The following is a 26,107-nucleotide window of genomic DNA, read 5'->3' on the forward strand; positions in this document are numbered from 1 at the left end:
TGGAAATGATGGAGCAGCAAGTAAATTGAGATGCAGTAGAATATATGCTTAAGGAGGCAGGTGTTTATGTTCTCTAATAAAACTCAAGGCAGAAGAGCACTATTGGGAAACAGTACTTCTTGCTCAGCCACAGGTGTCTTCTACATTTGGGAAAGGAAGTCCACTGAAATCACATACAATATAAGATACAACCAAAACTTTCACTCCTTTAAATATCCTTTATATCACAGACTAATCAACCCATCACAATAATCTTAACAAGGGGTCAAGGAATAGACAACGTAACTCTCCAATGCTTTGGCTCACTATCATGCCTCAGTTCTTGCAAAACTATTTTATGTTTTCACATTAGGTTCCAACTCTATAAAGGAACCAGAAAGCAGTAAGCTACATAATACAAATGTATTTATCCTTTGCTTAACTATCAGCTTTGATAACTACAGATATGAAATTCTCATTAAATGAAAGTATGAGATTTATGAAATTTCTCACATCTGAAGTCACACACACACACCCTAAATTGCACAAAATCACATAGGTAGCTTGTACATGATTTCTGCAACAATTTAGGACATGCACAGCAAAACACATGCAACTTATTCATTGTTCCCAAGGTGATTTCTTCATTTTTTAAAAATGGAAAGAGTTTAAATAGATACAAAGCAACATCCTCAGAATTCAGAGGGTGTTAACATCAGTTGGCTTAGATATATCAGATGGCAAATTACCTTTGATAGGTCCCCAGCCTCCAAGTAGAAGCAGATAACAAATACATTCCATGTAACCCAGAGGACTAACCAGACAGCGTACTGTAAAAAAAAGGAAAAAAGGAATAATGCATCATGAATCCCAAAATCAGCGGTGTTTAAATTAAACTTAAATTACAAATCTCAAATGACAACAACGCCCTAGTATTGTCGATGCATTAAAGCTATGTGGAGTTTCATTCATAAAAGAAAATATTTCCATTCCAACTAGTTATAGCTGCTGGTTTTAGAAAACTTGTAGGGGTATTACTATGTCATGTTACATAGAACTGCAGCTTGTGGCAAGACTTTAGTGTAATATAAAGCTAAGGATCTCAGTATTTATGACAAAGAAGTTCTATATTTCTAAGTGCCGTAGCTGCAGATGAATATTTGAAATTCTAAAACTGCCTGATACAGTTGTAGAAATTCAGAAACTAGGTCAATGGAGAGTTTCTAACAGTGTAAGGAGGACAGGGGCAGGACTTCCATATTTAGCACAGCTTTCTGTTACTCCTTGTAACCCTCCTTCTTCTCTCCATTGCATCTGCATTCATGGACCAACCTTCTATGCACCCCTTTTTATTTCTTTGCTAGAGTCTTTGCCAAAACAAACAAACAAAAATTCCAAAACAACCTCTGATATTTCTACAAGACTAAATTAAGGGGGGGGGGCTTTATGCTAATGTGCCTCATTTTCACAATAATTAAATTGATTATACAGGCCCATTATATCACTTATGTGGAAAATTGTTTTCCAAGCTACTATAAACACAGCCATAAGGCTATGCATCCTCATTTTGTTATTTAGTAAATGTTCTTTGTTGTTCTATCCATGTTAAACACTGTGGCTGTGTTTTAGTTATTCAATGCTATTATATTCCATTTAAGTTTAATTTTACACACTGTCATCATTAAATTCTTTTTATTAGTTTGATAGCTCATATTTCTGTGGTCATTACAGTGCTTTTGTTTTTGACCGCCTTCCATATTTTGACATCCTTTTTCATAATAATAAATTGTTGTGTGTACCATATGTTACATTTCAAATGCAATCTTTGCATAAAAGTGTGTTTGTATGTGGGCGGAATAACTGGATCCAGACCAGCACAGGAGCTTCATTGTGGAGGAAGGAGAAAGTTATTTTGCAATCTGCCTGTGCCTCCTCACCACTAAAATGATGCTCCAGAAGTCTCCAAAGTTGGAACAACTGGGGGGGGGTGTTGAAACTGTAGGGTATAGGAGAAAGTTGGTATTTGTGAAGATAACCTCCCTCTTCCTGCAGTGGAAGTTTCCATTGGATCTCAGGCAAGTCTGAACCCAACCCATTGTGTTTTGATAAGAATAGTAGTTCTTGTTCTACAATTCAATGAAAATAATTTAGTTCCACTTTGGTCACAGTTTTTGATTCACCATAGTTTGCTATTTTGTTTGAACCAAAGAAATTGTGCTTACTCTTAACTATGGTTTGTTGAAACAAGCCAACTTCAAAACATGTAGCAGGCTTGTTCAACAAAGCACAGTTAAGATTAGAATTATATCCAGACCTCAAGCTGTTATTAAAGTGTAGATAATCAAAAACCAAAGCAAAAGCTTCAAATCTCCTCAGTGTAGAGACATCGGAGAAAATAGGGGATAATGCCTGATTCCAAAACCCATTCCCATCATGGCAGAACATGGTGGCCCCATGTTACACAAAAGCATGGCATTTTCATCAATTGCACATACTGCTGTAACCAGAAGAGCATAGTTGAAGCAGGGTCACCAACCCAGAACGTATGATGACTGTAACATTTTATTAGCTATAGCTTCACAGAGGAAAATGGCATGGCATAAGGCCAAGATCCTATTTCTGTGTGATCCAGCAGGACTGTTATGTTCTTATGAAGGAGAGGATGAAAATGAAGCAGTTCAATGGATATTCATTCTTAGGACCATGCGCTAGAATTCAAACATCTCTGACACACCTGAACGGCTGTGTGTGAGATAGCTGAAATGTGAATAATTGTCATGCACACGTGTAAACAGTAACTAACATTTCTAAAGGCAAAAATAGGAGAAGTTCTACTATGGAACAGAAAACACAGGCTGCCATGGTTATTAAAGATATTTGGAGTGTGTGATACTCATCATGCAATAGGTAATAGCCTAGCTCTAAAAAGATTATTGTCCCCTAGTATGGCTCTTGTTCTTGGGCAAATTGTTTAATACAAAGCAACAATCCATCAGTGTCTGATTGTGTCATAATGGATAATAGCTTGTTGCACACTCAAGTTATCATGAGATAACTGCAATTATATCAACAATGTCTCCATCAAATACTCTTTGTGTCTGTATTTTTTAAATGCTCAGGCTAGGCCCATTATGCTTAAGTGAAAGTTAGCAACATTAGACAGGAGTGCTTTAGGTACCCCAACAAGTTGTTTTCTTAGAAGTACAGTAAACACTTACAAATCCCTTCAGTCTGGAAGAAAACATGCAATGATGGTTGCAGTATTGTATCACTGCATGAGAAGTGATTGCTATAATGCAAGACATATTTTTGTCCCATATCTTTTTACTGTTTTAATCACTATAGCTCAGCTACTGTGTTGGATCCTCATAAACAGAATTCTCAAGACAAATGCTCAAGAGCGCAAGGCAAGGAATGATACAAGAGCTACAGCACCAATGGGGGGGCGGGGAGTAACCACAATACTATCAAGTTCATCATGCACACATGCGGACAGTGGTTGAGAAAACCCAACACTGTCATTTTCCAAATGAAATGAGAAACTGTCTCAGAAAGGAGAGGTTGAAAGTAAGCTTTGAAGTCTCAAGACTAGAGAGACTGCAGAGGGTCCTGAACTTTGGGAAAGTTAGGCAGGGATTCAGCAGGCTTGCCAGCATTCAGCATGATGAGATAAAATATGACTAGCAAGATTTACAAAAGACTGCTTGAACCTCTGTAGTGTTCATGGAATCTTTTGCAGGATTCAGCTTGCTGCTGTTCCCTTCCTTAGGCTTCCCCCCCCCCCTCTCTCTCTCTCTCTCTCTCATTTCCTGGTTATTTGTTAAGGGACCAGAAGTCTCAAACTAGTGACTCTGGCAGCTCTGGAAGATAGTTATCCCTGAGCCACCTTGGCAGATCATAGCTGTCAGCCCAGCAAGGATCAGGTGACAGGAGGTGTCAACAGGCTCCCACCCAGCTGTTGTACTGCCTGATGAACCGTCTGTTTGCCTCCCAGTCACCAGCTCATTGAACATTCCTGCTTTTGCCATCACCAGCTCAGTCTTCTCTTGTGTTTTCTAGGACCCTGCAACTCACTTGATATGAGATGTGAGGTTATTATAAAATAAAAGCAAAGGTATGCCACAGATTATAAAAGGCTCGAGCAACACTGAGAGGAAATGATGCAAGTGTAGATAGTGGAATGAAAAGGGAAGAGGGTATAAAAGTAACGAGGGTACAAAATGTGGGCATTATTGCAATAATGAATTGGGAAACTAGAAAGTAGTTTGAAGAGCTGAACACATAAAAATGATACATGGATGAATGAATGAAACCAGGACATAGGCTGTCAACTGAGAGAGACAATGTTGGACTATATGAGCCAGCAATGCAGCTCTTATGTTATTTCTGCAAAGGACAAAAATATAAGCTAATTATTCATTAAAAAGAGATTGTGCAAATATAAAGTATTGAGTATGCCAGTCTTATGCCGCACCACTGTGCTTTAAAAAGATCCCTAGGAACAAGATAGCACTCATAAAGAGAAAACTAGTTTTAACATTCTCAGTCCAAAGTAAAATGTTTGAAACGCCACAATTTCTGTAAACAATAGGAGTTGGCTAGGCAGTTTTCTTTCTAGGTATTACTTTTTAGGGTTCACTGCTTTTAAAGAAACAGTTTCAAAGCCTGGGCTGGCAACCCTGATAGGAGAGGAAGCCAACCCGTTTGAAAATAACATGTTTGAAATGAATCCTGCATTCCATCCCCCATGACAATGGAGAGAAAGTCTACCTGTGGTTTTGCAAAATGTGAATGTCTATCATTAAAAGGGCTCTGCATTGAAAAATACTTTAAAGCCAACAGTCTGCAAAAGCCAACCAGAAAAATCTTCACTGTGCTATGAAGATGAGGCCATCAGACCCAATGAGCTTCTATACTAGGGATTTGGCATATCAACACAGCTCAGCAGGAAGCTTAAAAAGATTTTAAGACTAGGCTCAGTCAATTATTCAGTCAATTTACTATTGATTGAATAATATCCAGTCAATAGTAATTTTGGTTGTGGCTCAACCTGCGGAAGTGTCTCTGAGAGAATTTAGCAGATGAGATCCCCAACATTAAACCTTCTCTATTTTCACTTTTCTACCCAGGCCGGCTTTAAAAAACATTTCCTCCCCTGCCCTCATTCCTTTTAATTGTTTGAAAATTTAATCCAGAACAAGCCTGGCATTTCTGTAACTACAGATGCATAAGCTTAGACACTGGCTGGGAAACCTGCCATCAACATTTACACTTGATGCACATACATTGTCTTTTGGCTCTGCACACTCATGTCCATCTGCTTTGATGGCCTGGTGCCCACTCATCAGTCAGTTGGAGTGTTTGACTGGGTCTTAGCGCCAAGTAATGGCCTTTGACAGGCAGCATCCATAACCTTGCCAGTTCTTTTGCACAAAGTAGGTTTCCCCCCGACAAGCTCAAAACACTGGTGTACAACGTCCCTTTGCATTTCTCAGCCACTTTTGTGAAACTCCATGCACTAATTTATTATAGCAACATAAAATGAAGATGCTATTGAACAGAAGAACAATAGAATGCTGCTGAAGCACCTACATGCATAAGAAAAAAGAACTGAAGGCAGAACAAACCAAAGACAAATAACAGAAGAAAAACTTATGAATAAGGTGCTGAAATGGGAAAGGAAGCTTTGTTTGTCACTGCAATAGGTTGCAGAATGAGTTTGGCTGCAAAACCTATGTTCACTTATTTTGGGATAACCTCCACTCTATGAGACTTATGCATAAGTAAAAAACAACAACATTAGGATACATGTTACAGCACATTCCACATCTGTGCATCATACTATCAGTTAATTGTCTGGGTCTTTTACAGGTGTGCAAGACTACTGGTAACAAAGGAATTGCTCAGTGATGGAGACCCATCACGGGTTCTCATGGGGATTTCAACAGCAATAGGAAAAATGGTGATGGGTAAAGGCTTATGCAAATCCTGAAGCACTGGGTGGAAAAAGTACTGCAATGATCTATTTTATGGTGGTTTTATTGGTATTTGGTTTATCCTTTTAATTGATGGATTGTTTTATTGAATCTGTAAACTGCATTTCAAATTGTTTTTATATACGCAATTGTTTTAGATATGTTTTTATTGTACTGTGAACTCACCATGAGAGGCTTCATAGGAATTGCTTCATAAATGAAATATATAATAATAAATAATATAAATGATAATGTATGGAAAAATGTACATTATACATATGAAAATTTAAGTTACAATTTTCACAGCAGTTTTGAATGTACCCATATTTTAAACATCAAACGGGTAAAATTCAAATGGAAGGGGTCACTTCTTCAAGCATCTTGATAGAATTAAAGGTTAATGTTGGAGCAAAAATGGATTGGCTGGGTGTCACTGACTTCAATGGCAAAGATTCGCTTTTTAAAAATGACCCATTTCCAGCTTTTGTTCTGATGGGTAATACTGGTCTGCAAACTACTTCATACCAAATTGTGCTAAGGTTGCTAGGACAGACTGCTAGATCTTCTCCCTTCTAAAAATGGATCTCCTGATTCCTACAGGTAAGAAGCCGACTCTCTACTTAATGAAAGAGATTATTCCCTGACAACTGAGTGCATACATCAGAGCCATTGGTGGCGAAGGCTTTGTATACTAGTGACTGCACCTTGAACCTTTTTATACAAACTATGTTGTATTCAATGGTGTAATTCAGCTGAGAGTAAGGCTTCCATCAGCAAAATGGGGAGAAAAGCAGTTTTCAACAACTTTCCCTACCCCTGCAGTTTCTGTGCCCCTTTAAATCTGGGAGGTCCCCCTACATCATATTTGATTTCCTTCCTGTTCCACTGATGGAAGCCTTAGCATCAACTGAGCAACTGTTGGATACAACCCCATTTGTGTATGGCAATGGCAGCATGTGCTTACACTTGAGGACAAGGGGCTGGAAGAGAGAAATCAGCTATGTATCCTTTATTTTCTCTTGCTGATACTGTAAATTCATTTTTCATTTTTTTTAAAAAAACCTTCTTATATTCTTGTAATGTCCTTTTGAAAGAAAATCTATAGCCTTATCTTTAAACTCCTGTTGCTTTGTGGCCAAATGCCTGAGCAGTTTTGATGGCTTTATTGATTCATTTGCAAGCACCACAATCATACAAACAGGGCAGTTTTTTTCCACAGCAATTTAGCAGCACAAATTAGTGTGGTTGCCTTCCCTTGTCAGAATTCCTAACAAAGGTTATAAGGAATTCCCTTGTGACTTAATAGTCAACCCATTTTGAGATGAAGGCTGATTTTTGCATTTGTTTTTGGGGCAAATATTAATTGCTCTTCAAATGGACCCCATTGATTTAATGATATCAATATGCAAAGTGTTTCAATATGTATTTGTCTCTTCTTTGTCAAACAAAACAGCCAAAAGTTCAGACTCAGTTTAGGAAAAATAACATTATTTCACACTTAAACATGCTTAAGTGCTTTAGATCTCAAAGAGAAAAATGTGACTAAAAAAAAAAAAAAAGATTCAACAATGAATCCATAAATTCAAAGTCCTGACTCAAGCATTCTTACTACTTCAGTAAAATGCAACTCACCTAATTTACCCACATGTCTTTCAATAATTAAAATGGAAAGCTGGAAAGCATTTTAGTACTGTATTTTCCATGTCAATATTAGAAATATATTTAGAAAATATATATCATATACACACACATACACACACATACATACACACACACACACACACATATATATATATATGAGAATGAATAGCTGCTTTTACCTTAGCTGGCATGGGCAGTCCTGGCATGAGAGGGGTGAGGGATCTTTAATTATTTGTTCCTCACTGTGGCCCTGATCTGGATCAAGACACCTGCACTTGCTATTTGCAAGTGAGAAAAACTCACAATGGAGTATTGATAAAATGCTGGGGGGGGGGGGAAATTAAAGCTATGTGTGATTAGACAGGGTTGTTTGGCACAATATATTCTTTAGCAGTATGATTCCACAATTCTTGTGCTTTAGGCTAAACCTGAAACAATATGCTCTTTTACCCTACTATAGTGAAAGGCCACAATTAGAACACCTTATGGCAAACAAGAGGGACGCGGGTGGTGCTGTGGTCTAAACCACAGAGCCTAGGGCTTGCCGATTGGAAGGCTGGCAGTTTGAATCCCCACGACGAGGTGAACTCCCGTTGTTCGGTCCCAGTTCCTGCCCACCTAGCAGTTTGAAAGCATGTCAAATTGCAAGTAGATAAATAGGTTCCGCTCTGGTGGAAAGGTAGACGGCATTTCTGTGCGCTGCTCTGGTTCACCAGAAGCGGCTTAGTCATGCTGGCCACATGACCCAGAAGCTGTCTGCGGACAAACGCCAGCTTCCTTGGCCTATAGAGCGAGATGAGCGTGCAACCCCAGAGTCGTCCGCAACTGGACCTAATAGTCAGGGGTACTTTACCTGTACCTTTTTATGGCAAACAAGATTGAGGGCACAGGAGAAGGGGACAACAAAGTATGAGATGGTTGGACAATGTTCTCGAAGCTACCACCATGAGTTTGACCAAACTACGGGAGGCAGTGGAAGACAGGAGTGTCTGGCATGCTCTGGTCCATGGGGTCACAAAGAGTCGGACATGACTAAACAACTAAACAACAACAACAACATATATATGTGTGTGTTTAAACAATACAACAACAACAACATGGCAAACAAACTAAATACTATGTCTTGTTATTAAATCAACAACCATCACATTGAGAAAAAAAGTTTGGGTGGTTTTAATGATGATCAGTTGTCCACAAAGGAAGGTATTAGAAATGAAAAGGGCAACAATAGGAAACAGGTAACAGAAAAGCAAATATGTAAATAAATTATAATTGGTATGGATACAGTTGAAAAAAGGAAGATGTTGCTATAAGCCAAATCACTTTCACATTTTGCTGACTTATAATTTTATAAAGCACTTGCACCAGTATAATGAGTTCTGTAGCAGAAACTGCTGTGATTAGATTGGATGTGGCAGACAGGCCAAAGATTGAAATATTTGGTCATGGCGAATTTGCATAAATGAACACTAGGAAGGAAGGCTGAACTGGTGTGCCTCCTCCTTTGCCAAGGTTTTGATACATATGCTGGAGAGCAAGGGAGGCGGGGACATGCTGTGCTAATATTCAGGAGATAAAACCATGATTCATTTTCTAATGCCCCCAAACTGGCTTCTTTCATGAAAACTAATTTCACTTGAAGGAAGCAGCAAATGCATTTATCACATCAGTTCTGCACTCACAGGATCACACAGTCCTAGGACACCAGTAATTTGATGCTGGATAAACAAAACATTAGCTGTACTTTAGCCACCATTTATTCATACATGATATGAGAGATTCATATTACTGTGGCCTACTTTAGAGCCAAGATGAATTTGACTAGGTAACAACAAAATCTTAAATGCTTCCTATTACAAGGTGCAAATCTAAAGCTGGAATCCTAGGATGAGGCATACATTGAACAGGACCGTAGTAAATGCACGTGTAGACTTACAGGGCTATGAGCATTTAAAGTGGCCTGTGTTGCAGGAAAAGACAGTTGCATTCATCATTATGATTAGCATACATCTGTATTCCTGGAGTGTTCAGCAAGATTCCTGCCATTTAGGAATTGGATTGGTGTCAGTCACTGTATAAATATATAAACACAACACAGACCTAAAAAGCTTTACAGTAAAGATCCACTGGGAGAGGGGGAGACACAATGCATTTCTAAAGCCACAAATGCTTTGCCCCCAATGGAATCTATGCCAGTGGGAGTCAGATGTCCAGTGTCAGTGGAGATAGGAGAGGTTTGGCTACCTCTGAAATAGTGTCCCAGAAGCAAATTGTAGCCATTCACTTGTGTGGGGGGAAGGGGTATGCTCAGAAGGATTTAAAGTGATCCCTCCTACACACACGAGGCTGGAACAATCAAGTCCAATGCTAGGGAAGCCCCACTCCCCTATTTCCTTTAGCCATAGCAAAGAATGGTTGCTCCTCTTCAGACAGAGATGCAATGGATGCTCCTGAGTACACATCTTAAGGATTTTCCCAGTAATTAACTCATTTTCCAATCTTTCTTGGAATACTAATAAAACATCATATCCTTCTACTAATGCAAGCAGCTTGTGGATACAATAAATAGAAATCTGATTGTGTATTGATACTTGAAAGCTAGAGCCATACTGGTACTGTGTGTACTGATTAGTAGAAAGAAGGGGGTGGGGGAAGAGAAGCAATTATAAAAGGTGAGAAATAAATACAGCTGGGAGTAAGAAAACCAATGAAGCTTTGGTGGATAGAAGAGAATTCACGTAGGTAGAGATAATTTAGGGGTAAAATGGGTTCATAATAGAATGTTGCTTTTAAACTTTCAGACTCAGTTTAACAAGTACTTTAAAAAAATGCAATAGATGGATATAATGATCTGGCTACAAAGGAACTGCAATCTCTCTACTTAGGAGTGGAAAACAAATTAATTGTAATCATTTCTGAATATGTCAGATGACAAATTTCTAAAATTGAAACAGGACAATCCAATAATTATCTGACCAAGTTCTCCAAAGAGCCAGAGTTTCTGCTCAGTGGACCTTATGGGCAAGTGGAAGCAAGAAACAAGTCTGGCGAGGCAAGTAGTTTGAAGCATGGCTTTCTTAATAGGTCAGGACCCTGGCCAGCTCCCAGTGGGCCCTACTACTTGAGCTTTGGAGTTTTCAAAGGTGGTATCTAAATCAAGAGCTGGACCCATTTGTAGCCTTATGGAGGGTAGCATGGCCTGTACTGCAGTTGCCCTGCTTCCGTAAGGAGCTGGTTGTGCTAACTTAAAGGGCTCTTGCGTAAGTATGGAGACACTGACTTCTAGATTGTGCAAGGCATGGGAATGCTGCTTCATTCTATGAGTCCTAGGAAAGTTCAAGAGTTAGGTCCTCTCCTGCTGAGAGGGCCCCAAGGAAGGCGTTGTTGAGGATGATCATCAAGTGGAGCAGTCTATCTGTCCTCCCTACTGGTATCTTCCTCAGTGTACTGTAAGAGGCCAGGTTTGGAAGCCATGACAAATAGACTCTCTTTATACAAGTGTATGTCAGAACATTGCCACCCAGCAACTTAAGGGCTGTACAGATCTCTTGTTTCCTAGTTTCAGAACTTCTCTGACCTATGCCCCATTGTGATAACTCAGTGATAATAATCACTGTACAGTTCACTGTATCATTAAGATGTGATTAATGTTTTAATGTTGTAACCCACCCTGGAACCTTAGGGCAAGGGTGGGAAAACAATTATATTATTATCATCATCATCATCATCATCATCATCATCATCATCATCATCATTCCAGGCTGGAATACCCAGAATCACAAGTTTTTTAAAGGCCATTTTCTTGGCAGTTTGATAAAAGGTTCTTCCTCATCAGTTATGCAAGTCTTGAAACAAAAGCTGAATCTCACAAACGTTTGAGTCAGCTCTACGCAGTTCTTTACCATGTTGTCTTTCAAAAGAGGAAGTTTTGTGTGGAATTTTGTTCTGGCAATAAGTAAATATATGCTCTGCAAAATTGTTCTGAGAATAAACCTGGATGAACTAATCATGAGTTATTCCAATTAGATTTAATTGGAAGGGCAGCTGGAATAAGAACCGCAACTCAGGCAATTTATATAATACAGAGAGCCTATAGGTGCCAATGCTGGAAAGATCTTGCCACAGGGCAGGGCACTTGATTATGTAGACCTTGTAGTGCTTCCCAGAATTAAGATCTTATTTTTAACATAACTGGTGGACTGTCCCAATGTAGCGCCAGCCAACAGCCTTTAAAATATGAATTGCTATCAGGAAGATATTTCCGTTTTCAGCATGCTGGAAGCAAGCACTTAATTGCAGTTAAAAGGTGTGAAATTAGTCGGCAATCCTCCAAATGGTGTCTGTATGTGTAATTTATCACCTACTTGTAGAGGTGACTGTGTTAAAAAATTTCACATGCAAATTATAAAAATACAGGGACCAAGTTTTTAAAACTAGGCCTTCATCCTCAAATGTGAACATACATTTAAACATTGTAAACATCCAAGGAAGGATCTCAGGACCTGTGGTTTAGGTCATCTCCAGATTGTCAGTATTCTGGTCACCATGCATGCACAGCTAGGAATAATCCAAGGGAGCAATGATTGAGCACAGAAAGGCCATTATGGGTCAGACAAGGCCACAGCTTGATTGGTTACCAGAGGCTGATCTGGCATAGGGCAAAAATTATCAGGCAGCCTGTCTTCTGGCTGCTTAGTCACTCAGCCTGTCTGATGGGGACACAATGTGGGATTTGCCAAGCTCTTAAGCCCCACCATGGTGCAAGCTGCTCTTATGGGTTCTGCCAGCCAGTTCAGTTATGTGGGCAGCTGCTTCAAGACCTTGAGGCGCCGCTCCCAACTCCCCTATGGATCTTGACCAATGTCCTTCTCCACCAAAGTTGCTTCAATAAGAAATAGGGGGGGGGGGGAATGACTAACACATATAAAATGGGGGGCTGACACAGTGGATGCAATTCTGTTCCCTTTTTACATGTTCAGTAACAGGGCTTAAAGCTAAAAGGATTTCTTTATTAACCTAATTGGTACCTTCTTTTGGGACTCATTCAAGGAAAGTTAAACAGATTTACAAACTTGAATCTGTAGTCACGTGACTAGACCCTGAACCCTGGTAATTTAACAATAATAAACTTATAACCATACATAGCCAAACTTTTCTTATTTGGTGAAGAATTATGCAAAACTTTTCACCAACGCTCATTATTTCCTGATAGAATGTGGCATCAGATAAACCAATAAGACATTAAATTGAAATCTGGTGAATGTTGTTAAGCTGATCATAAGCTGTCTCTGTTACTTGCACATATATTGGTTTAATTATACTTTCCTTGAGTATCACAAAGAACAGAATTTCAATTCCAAATGTTAACATTTCCTCACTGACAGCCCCAAAACTTACACAGCTGTCAGGAGCAGGCTATTTTAGGCGGATAGAATAATAGAGGTTTCTACTGTATATATGAATATTTCATCTATACCTCATTAACAGTTAAAATATGATCAATATCCTGGTGAACTCTCATTTCATCCTCCTGTTTCTTGTGCCAGAGTAAGAGGCTTGCAGAAATGAGAAAATATGAGTTTCAATATATAATGCTGCCTCGCACATTGTTTTCCATAGTTTAGAAGTTGTTGTGTGTTTTCATCTGGTATTAGCTTACTGCATGTTTCAAATACTTGATTTTAAACAGTTTTTTTTAATTGACCAATGTTATTGTTTTATTCATTTTGTAAAGTGCTTTGGGTATTTTATTACAAACAAGTGGTATAAAAATGTAGAGAAATAAAAGTAAGTGACGTTCCAGCACAATGTAACCATCATACAGATAGACTAATCAGTGAGCCACAATTCTTTGCAGGCCCCTGTCAAACAGACACTTGTGGCAAAGCCAGTTTGTTGACAAGTGATGTGTGGAAATAGTCCCGTGACACAGGGAGGAACCATAACTCAGTGGCAGAGTACATGCATTGCATGCAAAAGATCTCTCCAATATCCAATCTCTGGCAAGATTAGATAGCAAGAGATTTGACAAACTTCTGCCTGAAGCAGTGTTGAGTCCTTCCTAGTTAGGGCAGATAATATTAGGGTAGAATGGCAAATAATTTGACCTGGTTAAGGCAGCTTATTATATCCTTTCTATATCCTTTCAATGTAGTGCAACAAGGGAAGGGACAGACTACTTATGAAATGCATTTGATATTCACTGAAAAATGACTGGAAGCATTTGGGTTTGAATGGTTCTGTCCTCTATGTCCCCAGTTTTCAGTCAAGATGCCCTCAAATTTGATTATTATTCAGTGTTACCCTGGGTGTAAGTGGGACTCACTGAAGCTGAGAATCAAAATATGGCTACCCCAGATTTCATTAAGTGCCCCTACCATGCCAGGCAGAGCCAAGTTAGCAGTTCCATTAAACCTTCTGTAAAATTGATATTTTTTATTGCCCAGACAGAAACAATTTTCTGGAAAGAAACCTAAGGGTTTCTTGCTTGTTGCTGTTGCCTAGAAGAAAGCAAGTGAATGGGAGTGTGTGGGGAAGAGGAAACAGGAGAACTTGGGCTTCTGCATGTCATATGGAGAATATTCCAGTTTATTGGAGTAGCCATGGGAGTGGGAACAGAACAAGTAACAGTTGCCCATCCTAGATGATAAACAATATTGCAATGGTCCTCTTAAGGTACGATGGGGGAAGCACCTAGGGCATGAAACTATGGAACAGTAATCAAAATTGGACAGCAAGCAATAGGGCTATTTATGTGACCAATACATGATATGATCCATATTATAGATGCTCCCTAGTGAAAAAAAGTCAAAGCTCAAAACTTGCTTTTAAATATTAAATATAGCAGGCACTGAAGTATTGATGTAACAGAAAATTACTTGTACAGATTATGTCTTGTATTTGTAACCTCATGAGACCTATTCAGGCCCTTTCTTCTTTCTTTAACTTCATTTAATCTCCATTTATGTTATTTCTTATATTATTATAGTCTAGTAATAATAGCAGTCACAGTAGCAACAGCAATAACATTATTAACAGTAATTAAATGTTTGCCCAGTAGCCAAAGGCCTTCCAGGCACATGCACATAATTAAAATATTGATAATGTTCAATTAATTCACAACTAAAGAAATAAAAGAGATTAAAAACAGGGATAAACTCAGATGCAGAGTCCTGGCTACACACATTAGCACAAATTTGTACCAGTAACTCTGATGGAACACAGCAAGCTACAATTTTCAATGACTGCTGGTAATTTAGTCCCAGAAAGTCTTTTTATGGACTTTAATGAAGCCTGAGAATGAAGTCCAAACCACAGTACAAGCCATAGCATAGAGCCTTTACAACTGACAAAAGTTCACAGTATTTGAATATTGAAGACCTCGCTCTATCCTGATACTATTCAGCTAAGCTATTACCGGTATATACAATGACAGTTATGGAGTTCATTGTTCATTGAGACTAATAGTCATGGAAGCCTCGGACTTGACCCAGCAGGACTGAGACATTTCTTAGGACATGTTCCATGTATAGTAAGGTATTCAAAGGAATATGCTACAGTTAGCTATGTTATGGTAACATCAAGAGTGGACTATTGCAATGCACTTCACATGGGGTTGCTTTTCAGAAGCTTCAGTTAGTACAGAATGCAGATCCCCAACTCTTCAAGGAGAACAGATCTTATAACACCAATTCAAAAGGCTGATTTTGACCTATAGGACTCTTTACGGCTCAGGTCCCAATAGCTTCTGGGATGCCTCTTCTGATATGAACCTAACTGTACACACATATCTTCTTCTCTGGAAGCCCTTCTCTGGAACCACCTCTGAAGGGTGATGACAAAAAAGAGGGCCTTTTCAGTTGGGGCTCCCTATCTGTGCAATGCTCTCCCTGGTGAGGTCTGTCTTATGCCTTTGTTGACACTTTCATCTCCTTGATGGGCTGAGCTATTATTGTGCTACCAAAGCTTCCTGTTGCTCTCATAGGAGGTTGAGAGTATGGGGAAATATGCATACAGGACACACACTTTTGTGATCATCAACTCTTTCGAGAGCCGATGTTGTAGTTGTGCTTCCATCCCATATGGGAGCACTTGTTTCAAATAACCAGTGAAACTTATTTTTGAGTTAATACGTATAGGAATGCATTGTTAAACGTTATGCATTTCACTGATAGCATGGGATTTATTGCAACTACAGGAGATGGTCTTCTGAAGAAGGGTTAAATAATTCAATAATATATAGCAATTATTACTGGAGAATGTTGGCATGCCGGGGGGGGGGGGGGTTGACCAATAGAACTTTATGGATGAGAATGCAGGTTTTATTAGGCTTGTTATAAATTTTCCTCCCCCCTCCTGGGGGATATCATCAATTTGTCCCTTGGCACGGGGACATTCCCTGTGGAACTGAAGGAGGCAGTGGTGCGCCTGCTCTTAAAGAAAACATCATTAGATCCTTTAGATCTATCCAATTACTGCCCGGTTTCAAATCTTCCGTTCCTGGGTAAGGTGATTGAGAGAGCGGTTGCCGAACAGCTTGGTAGGTTTCTGGATGAAACATCGGCTCTGGATCCATTCCAGTCCGGCTTCCGCGCGGGTCATGGGACTGAGACGGCTCTGGTTGCCCTAACAGATGATCTTCGTAGACAGCTGGATCGAGGCGGGTCGGGGCTGCTGATTCTTCTAGATCTGTCAGCAGCTTTTGACATGGTTGATCACGAACTCCTGGACCACCGCCTTGCCGACGTGGGGATTCAGGGCACAGTCCTTCAATGGCTGCGCTCATTTCTCTCTGGTCGGGGACAGAGGGTGGCGCTTGGGGGGGAATTGTCATCGCGCCACTCCTTGGTGTGTGGAGTACCTCAGGGTGCGATACTCTCCCCGATGTTTTTCAACATCTTTATGCGCCCCCTCGCCCAGCTTGTCCGGAGTTTTGGGCTGGGTTGCCATCAGTATGCTGATGACACCCAACTCTATCTGTTGATGGATGGCCATCCTGACTCGGCCCCAGACACACTGACCAGATGTTTGGAAGCTGTGGCTGGATGGTTACGTGGGAGCCGGTTGAAGCTAAATCCTTCGAAGACAGAGGTCCTGTGGCTGGGACGGGATGATATGGGATCGGGGGGGGGCAACTCCCATCTCTTGCGGGGGTGCAATTAGTGCCAGCACCATCCGTTAAGAGTTTGGGTGTAATCTTCGACACCTCCCTTTCCATGGAGGCGCAGATTGCAGCTATAACAAAGGCAGCATTTTTTCATCTCCGCCAAGCTAAGCAGTTGGCTCCTTACCTCTCTCGCCCTGACCTAGCCACTGTGATCCATGCGACGGTCACCTCCAGACTGGATTATTGTAACTCGCTCTACGTGGGGCTGCCCTTGAGACTGACCCAGAAACTCCAGCGGGTGCAGAATGCTGCAGCGAGACTCCTTACGGGGTCTTCGCTGCGAGACCACATTCACCCGGTGCTATACCAGCTGCACTGGCTCCCGGTGGAATACAGGATCAGGTTTAAGGTGCTGGTTTTAACCTTTAAAGCCCTATACGGCCTAGGACCCTCGTACCTACGGGACCGCCTCTCCTGGTATGCCCTACAGAGAAACTTACGGTCTTCAAATAAAAACATCTTGAAGGTCCCAGGCCACAGAGAAGTTAGGCTGGCCTCAACTAGAGCCAGGGCTTTTTCGGCTGTGGCTCCGATCTGGTGGAACGCTCTGTCACTAGAGACTAGGGCCCTGCGGGACTTGACATCTTTCCGCAGGGCCTGCAAGACAGAGCTGTTCCACCAGGCCTTTGGCCAGGGCACAGCCTGACTCCCTCCCTCGGCAATCTTCGTGGAGCTCTGGCACAATGGTTTCCAGTGGCCTGATTTGAATCAATTTTATAATGAATGATTTTAGAGTGTTGTTTGTACTGTACTTTTGTACTGTTTTATTTTTGTTAGCCGCCCTGAGCCCGGCTTTGGCTGGGGAGGGCGGGATATAAATAAAATTTATTATTATTATTATTATTAATATTTAGAGATAACAAAAATTCCTTTATTGTCAAATTTTGATGGCAGCTCTAATATAAATGGAAAATTAAATCATAGCTGAAATATTGGCACTCCTGTATCTCATTTTGTATGTATGCATTCTGTACCTTAACAAAAGACCTTAACAAAAGCGTTCCTAGGCATCAGCTTATATAATCTAATGCTACACATTAGCAGCACATGACAATCCCTGCCACTTCAGAGAAGGGAAAGAAAAATTACTGAAAATTAAAGGAAGTTGCTGGGGAACCTTCTTGACCTCAGCTGGTATCTACAGCAGCAACAGGTTTTGCACTTGCACATTGCTTAAGGATGAATCATTTTAAAATGTGAGGCTAAATTAAAGCTATTTGATATGTAGCCACACAGAGGAAAGGTTTCTCATTCTACAGTCGCTGGTGATGATATCCTTGCAAATGAGAAACAAACTACCAGATAGCTAGAAAGTATTATTCCCTGTGATCGCTGCTGGAAATGAGTTACTCGGTTCTTATCATAGAAGCATTTGGGCTTTGGCATAGTATACTGAACCTTTCTTACGTTTCATGGCCTTTTGACTCTACTGTTGAATTCTTTTCCCCCTCCGTACTCATGTGTGTATATATATCTGCCAAGAGAAGACAACACTTGGTGCATCTGACAGTGTGCTGTGGACCGTGAAAACTTATGACACAATAAATCTATTAGTCTTTAAGGTGCCACAAGATTATTTGCTGTTTTGACTTCTGAAATATGTTCTATGTGCATCTTTCTGATGTCATTTCAAGTAGCCACTATCTGTTCTAGTGCAAGAAATCACATTTTCATGCTTATCAACAGTATTGTTGAAAATGTGAAATATGAAAAAATGCTTAATTCCTAAAGGGAGGGCAATTATTCTATATTTACCACACACACACGTTTGTATGTCACTTTTCATTTTGAAAAATGATCACAAAGCAGTTTCTAGAAAAAGAACAAACAATAGAGTTCACTCAGTAGGTCAGAGAGCTGATTTAAAACTGCCTTGCCACATGACATTCACATTCACCGAGAGCAAGTTATTGCAGCTGCAGATCTAAAGGGCATCTAGCACATTGGTGTTGATATCAAACTAAGTCATAGGCAATGTATGTCCATTGATTCCAATAGGGCTGTTTTGAGTATGACTAACTTTTGATATCATCCCATAATTTCCCTTCAATAATATCATCAAAGCTTGAAGTTAGCTTCATGGCCTTCTCATTATTGTTAATAACATTGCAGATGTTATTAACAAAATGTAACCCTAGTTTGACACAGCACTTGTGTTTCACCTCTTTATGCCTGGGTCTGGTTGCAAAAGCTGTTGTAGCACTCAGACCAGCACTTTATTTGATATGACTTCTTGTAGGTAACAGGTTACTTCATCAGATGCATAAAGAACACCAACAATGCATTAAGAATAAATGTTATGAAGAATGTTGACATTTACCAATATATTTTTTAGCAAAATAGAAAACCGGTGCTACATTCTGATTACCAGTAAATTTCAGTGTCAGCCAAGTGCCTTTGGCTAATAACCAAATTTCATTCTCATTTCCCTCATTTAGCAGTGAAGGATGACATATACAATGGCTGATTGGTAAGTGTTCAAAATAGACCTGACATTTGTCTTCAACAAGTGATCCAATTTCCTCCTGATTTCCATCATGCCGCAGTAAATTTACCAGGATATGCTGAGAAATGTCCAGAATTATGAAAATAACATATGATTTTTGTTCAAAATTTTCTTGCACCTAAGTAAGTTTCTCAAACTTACTTTTATATAATAATTAAAATATACATTCCAGCAAACTGATACAAATAAACAATTACTGGGAAAGAAAATATGTTATTTCCATATGCAAACTTTGGCCAGAATGAACTGACTAAATCTAAATATACCCTCTCCTTTGACTAATGTTAAGATTATACCCAAAGTAATCTCTGTTGTTAACTCATCACACTGATGAGCTATGCAACTCATGCCATGCACTGAACCTTACAGATAAACAAATGGTGCTCTAATTTGGTTACAGAGCAGATATTAATTTCTTAAATAATATATGAAGAGGATTTTCAAGCTTGAAATTGTTTAGCTCTGTGTTCAAACAAAGAAACAGTGAATACTGCAATGGATGCAAAATGCTATAAAGAGTTTTGAGATACGTAATTGGCTGACTTTTCACTGGATTTGAACAAAGGAGTGACAAGAACCTATTTTAGTAGTATCTTTATCTCTTCACAATGTTTTTCTTTTTAACAAATCATGGAACTCGCAAAGATAAAAACGAGGCTACAGTAGAAATGTTTAGGGGTGGAATTATTTCTGTGTCAAAGACTATATAAAGTGCCTCCTTGGTCGGCATTTATAATGCACACAGTATCTGCTGAACTCACATAAGATGAGATGCATCTTCACTGAGATCCTTATTACTTTAAGTTTCAAATTTATTATCTGCAGTTGAGCTTATCTGACAAGAATATGTGTAGCCTTATCATTTGGGCCTGTGCATAGACAATAAAGCAAATCTCAAAATAAACAGCACAATTGACAGGCAAACTATGGAAATGGTGAGGAATTGAAGTTTTGAAACCTCTTTACTGCTGCATTTTACAACCATGCATGTTGTTTATCTTGCTTTTCAGTGTCAGCTGTAAAATGTTTCTTTCTTGGTAATAGCACTCATGACAACAGGGATGGTTTGAAAAAGTAATTCGCTATTTTCCTGCAGACCACCAAGAAAGTGAAGAACATGTTGAAACAATAAGCACTTAAAGTGATCATAACAACAAGATTTACAGGGGGCTCAGAGCATAAGTTCATGGAAGAAAGGCAAACAGCATGAAACAGCTTTTAAAACAAAGCTAAAGCCAGCCAGTGTGTTACTACACAAAGCATTGTGGCTAAAAGTGAAAGGTACAGTGAGTGTCTCACAGTATGACTTCAGGGCAACAATGGAACATCCCCTTCCCCACCTGCCTTGGCCACCCAGCAGATACAGTCACATTGTGAAGAAAATGTCTGCTCAAACAACAAATATCAGGGAAGGATTGTAATGGATATACTAGGGATAGATGGGGAATTTTATTTTGGATTAATGTGATGTTCACATGTACTGCCACAGTTTTGCTCAAAAATTATATGTTCCTCTAGAAACACACATTCCTAAATGTATTTGATCTCAAACTATGCACTGAATGCTGCATAGGCCCTAGAAGGATGGAGCATAAATATTTACAAAAAATAATTGTTGGCTTGCCACTATCTCCATGGGGGACTTCCTTTGTGCTGCCTCTGCAGCCAGCAGGGAAGCACTCAAGCAGGAACAGCACCATGGTGCTGGAGCCCAGGACAAACCCTGACACACAGAGAGTGCCAATCAGAGGATTCAATGGAATGAACTTTGGCCCACTCCTAGGTTATAAATTGATGCCATGGGTGCCAGGATTCCCTGCTCCCAACTTAACCACCCTTCCTAAAAAGTAGAGAATGCTTGTGGACTGTGGCCAGCCACACTGGTTGATGGGGCTTCCCCCTCCACACCAAGGAACAAGGAGCAAGGGAAGATCTACATCAGGAACAAGTGGGGAAGAAATATCAACACTGGGATCTGCTGCCCTGGTGGATCCTGCCACCTGAGACAGTCACCTCACCTTGCCTCAATAAAGCAATGAAGAGTTCACCACTGCCATAGAAATAAAGAATTTCTTGTTCTTATGCTATTTTTTAATCACAAATTGATATGGCAGGAGAGATTGGGCAGGATCAACAGCCTACTAAAAGGAGCTTCATGAAAAGTTTTAACTGGAACCACCTGACAGTCACAGCTCCAGTTTACAGCATTAAGGCTGGTTGCCAAACAAGCAGGTTGTGGGCAGGATCACCAGAATGCTACACAACATGGTGGACTTAAGAGCATGGCCAATCCCTCCTTTCTCCCCAGTGAGAAGGAAAAGCTGGGCAGCAGGTGGGCTGCCTGATGGTAGGGCTCCTTGCCCTGTGCCACACCAAGCTCTGACATGCTGGAAGTATTACAGTGGTGGGCATATTTAACGCACTACTGGATTGGTGTGTTGAATGCTATCCCCCCCCCCCCCAGGCTGCTCATTCTCCTCCAAGTGGAGCACAGATAATAATGTTGAGTTGTGAACCCTGTTGCAACCTTCAGAGAAGCGCAAAATCCAATGAATACATTACATTTCAGTCCACATATTAGGCTGGGAAGTGCAGATCAGGCCAGTCCCTATCATAATTGACAAGGACTGCATTTCTCAAACATACAGTCTCTCCCTGTTGCACACACATCTTTGAATGAACTGCAAAATGGGGAACTGTGGAGGGACTGTTTTCTGGGATGGTTTTTGCTGATGTAAACTCTAGGCCACGCTCTATGCTGCAAGGCAGAAATCCTATCACTGATTAAAGGATCCTTGCGGTGAGGAATGAAAGGCAAAGGCAGCAAGAAATTCATTAAAATTTTGGCTTATAATTGAGAAAGCTATGCTGTATGAGTGGTACATTAGATAGATAGATAGATAGATAGATAGATAGATAGATAGATAGATAGATAGATAGATAGATGATAGATAGATAGATAGATAGATAGATAGATATAGATAGATGATAGATAGATGATAGATAGATGATAGATAGATAGATAGATAGATAGATAGATAGATAGATAGATAGATGATATAGATGATAGACAGATAATCCTTTAACATTCTCTCCCTCTGCCGACACTCCTACTACCTTGCCTGTCCCTGTTTATGTCTTTCCCTCACCTTTGTACCTCCCTTCAGTCATTACTCTCCATCATTTTCATCTCATATTCTCTTTCACAACCCCCCTGCCTCTTCTCTTTCCCTCTTCTATGTTTGATGTCTTGTGAGATCTAGGAAAATAAGGTGATGCCTTGTGTCATTTAGCTCAGTGTTGTCTGAATAGATTGGCAATGGCTGTCTGAACTTTGAGGTAGGGGTCTTTTTCAGCACTACCAGGAGATGCCAGGGGTTGAGCCTGGGACCATTTTCATGCAAATTGTGTGCTCTCACACTAAGTTACGTCGCTTTGCTAATAGCTCTGCACTTGCATAACAGCTCTATGGAACTGGCCAAAATAGTGGATCCAAATAGTAGCCATGCTCTTGGAGCTCAAGCATAGCTCCCACCCCACAGAATCCCATCTTTCTTAACAGCTCTGCTAAGTTGGTATACAAGTGGAACCATGTGGTAGTGATGCCCCAATATCTTGGTTGCAGCTGTCACCTTAGTGCCATGGCTCTAAATCCAGAGTCCTTAGACCTTGAGTACTAGAGAAGTAATAGCTCCAGAGAAGAAATGGATCCACTCCCCAGCTCATTCTGAGTAGACCCACCAGCATCAGATTCTACACCTAGCCACCCAAACACCAAAGATGTATCTTTGCCTCGGGACTCTGAATAATCAACAAATGATTCCTTTAAGGATCATGGAAGTGCTGCAGAGAATACATGAACTAAGGCCCCACATCTCAAAGCATTGCCACCTAGAGGGGCTGCATTAATGGTCACAGGCCCTTTAACTAGCAGGCTGAAGCAAATTGGGAGTAGAGTTTTTGTCTATATCCTCGAGATATGGCTATAAAGCTTGGATAGTTGTAACAAGGGAATTTGTTCCCTCCTGCTCTCAGACTGCTAACCATGGTCCTGAAACTATTGTTATTGCATTGTGGTCTAGCACTCAGGTCCAGGGTCCTGTCCAAGGTCCTGACCTTCCTCTAGCACAAGGATGGCTTGGGCAGCTCAGAGAATGCTTCTGCCATCTCTTTCGCACTGTTTCCTCCTCATAGTGACAGGACATTAGAATAATTTACCTAGAAAAAACAACAAAGCTAGGAAGCAAGAAGAGTTTGAGATACAGCTGTTAGCTGCCTAGTAAATCTGTGAATCCAGTGGGAAACAAGTCCCAGCGAAACAACTCCTACCCCACACCCTACACCCCATCTTTAAATGATCAGGTGGCAGTCCTCCTCACAGCTTAAAGGATTCTGGCAGAGGGGGATGTGCATCCAATGGTAAGCATCCTCCCAACCATTTCCCCACCATCACTTCTCCTCTCATCAACACACCTAATCCATAAAGCTGACAAATGAAACAAACAAAAAAATCCCAATTTACTTGGAAGAAAATCTCACTGATCTCACCAAAATTAATTCCAAATATCTGTGTTTAGGATTGCAGCTTAAGGCTAATAAATGACAGTTTGCAACCTTATCCTATAAATCCATATTAGCTCTTGAAACTCAAGCAGAGGATTACGTAGAAGTAGTTAAAGCACCATCTTGCACTGTAAAAATAGAAAGGTGGACTAGTTTTAACTGCTAATCTCCAGTTTAAGACTGAGGATTTGTTTACTTACTTTTCCCATCCGAGAGGCTTGAAAGGTCCATTACTAAATGTTACCTGCTGTAATAATGCTCTTTGAGTCTTTATTAATATTAACAAGAAACTATGATTTTACATAATGGAACGTATTGCTATTTTAAAAGGGGAGGGAAGTTTCCTCAGTAAAGGAAGTCTGGAACCTTAAATGGCACTACAGGTGCTCCAGAAGTGCCATTCAAGTGTCATTCCAAATGAAGGATCCATCCTTATACCAAGGATAGGAGTCAATGAGATAGATAGACTGCTGTTCTTAAGAGTACCATGACTTGTAGAACCAGACTGCAAATAAACTGAAGTTCTGTTCTCATAGGTGAGTTCCATAACCCCTAATATCCATCAAATAGTTTGAGATTGTGTTTTACTCACTTCAAACTGGTGATAATGAACTGTTTTACCAGGTAAAAGACTTTGAATTGATTTTTTTTTAAAAAAACCTTTTTATCATATTATCAATGCATAGTATGTTGCAGTCAAACACATAATAGTAAGAAGAGGGGGAAATAACATAAGACATATATCTGTAAATAATAATAGTAACATAGCTTATTCCTCCAATTTAATTGACTCCTATGAGGCTTAATTTTAACTCTCTTCTATTCTTTCTCTGGTATCCTATCTGTTGTCTTTTGACTGCATTTTCTTATTCTACTAAATTATTTTCATTACCTTACACTGTCCCACTTTGTCACATCCACTGCTGAATATTTTTTTCAGTCTGTTACACTTCATTTCTTGTTATACTATTTTTTTCCTATATATTCTCTATATATGATGTCCAGTCCTCTTTTAAATTTTTATCATCTTTATTTCTTAATCTGTTTGTCATGTTGGCAAGTTCTATATATTCTAATATTTTAAGGTATCATTCTTCTCTTGATGGTACTGCATCTGTTCTCCACTTCTGTGCTACTTTGACAGGAAAAGCTTCTGGCAGAAAATGTGAACTGCCAATTTGTCCTACTAAGTGTGGCCATGCATACACCAACACAACAGTGTTCATATCCATTGTGGGCTCTCTACAGATGCATTCTAATGAATGTATGTAGGTCAGGTATGGAACTTACTTACACTGTGCCACTTCCGTGGCATGTATTCATTTGATTTCACATGAAAATATGAAATTGGCTGCTGTATGAAAGACTGGGGTGTAAACAACCTGAAGATGCAAACAGAGACTCCACATTTTCAAGGTTCATTACCAAAAATTAAGGGGACTTGACTTGCTGTACAAAAAATAGAAACTTCCTTTTCATTATATTGGTTACAGGAAGACCACCAAAGTGAGCCATTCCAAGCCAGAAGAAAGATTTCTTTATCCTTGAGTGACAATGCTTGTAATCTGTGAAGCACCCACATAGTTCATTGATCTGTGCTTTATCCAGTACAAAGTGCTATATATTTAGTACAGAAGGAGATTGCTTGTAAAAATGTCAAGAACCCACAAGTCACTCTGATGTTATTTCACAGGACTTATTCTAAAGAAATAAGGAAAGAGGGATCTTCATAAAGGTTAGGAGGTAGGGGCATCATGAATAGTGTGTCTTATTAATGTTTTTGAGCAATAAAAGTTCTAAGATCATAAAGAAAGGTATGAGGTGGTGTTTTTTTTTAAAGGAATGGGGTTTTATTATGCTTTTAAAGATTGCTAATATTTTAATCTGCACTAAGTAAGCTAGTTTGGACAAACATACCAGCCATGTGCAACAGGGGCAAAGGGATTATACTGTTCTGCCTTGCCCTTGGGCAGCATCCATGCCTATGGGCCCAAAGGACATCCACAAATGGCATAATATTTGAATACAGCTGATGCACCAAGGTCTGAATTATGTAGCCAATTTCCAAAATGTATGTGGGTTGTTGATTTTATCAGTTGAGCCTACACTTGTTGGATTTTTCACATGTAGCCTCTGTGCTAACAAGGATACCTACAAGGAGAAGCCTGGTAGAAGACCAGGCACCCCCAGTAGAAGACAGGCACCCCCAGACTAGTGGGCAGGGTACCACATCCCCTTTATGTAGCTGATAAATACATGCAAACCAAATGTAGCTGA

At 39.9% G+C, this 26,107-nt stretch overlaps 1 protein-coding gene across 5 annotated transcripts in view; it reads right to left on the minus strand.

The window, feature by feature from the left end:
* The window catches only part of NKAIN2 (sodium/potassium transporting ATPase interacting 2), a gene marked incomplete at its 3' end in the record, with an annotated part of 446,408 nt that overhangs the window by 200,176 nt on the left and 220,125 nt on the right, over positions 1–26,107 (minus strand). For all 5 annotated transcript variants that reach the window (XM_081905481.1, XM_081905477.1, XM_081905479.1 and 2 more), the window contains one exon: positions 729–809. In XM_081905481.1, the coding sequence (XP_081761607.1) occupies positions 729–809 (81 nt within the window). The remainder of the gene's footprint in view (positions 1–728; positions 810–26,107) is intronic.

Source organism: Podarcis melisellensis (genome assembly GCF_964234715.1).
Source record: "Podarcis melisellensis genome assembly, chromosome: 3".
Classification (NCBI taxonomy): domain Eukaryota; kingdom Metazoa; phylum Chordata; class Lepidosauria; order Squamata; family Lacertidae; genus Podarcis; species Podarcis melisellensis.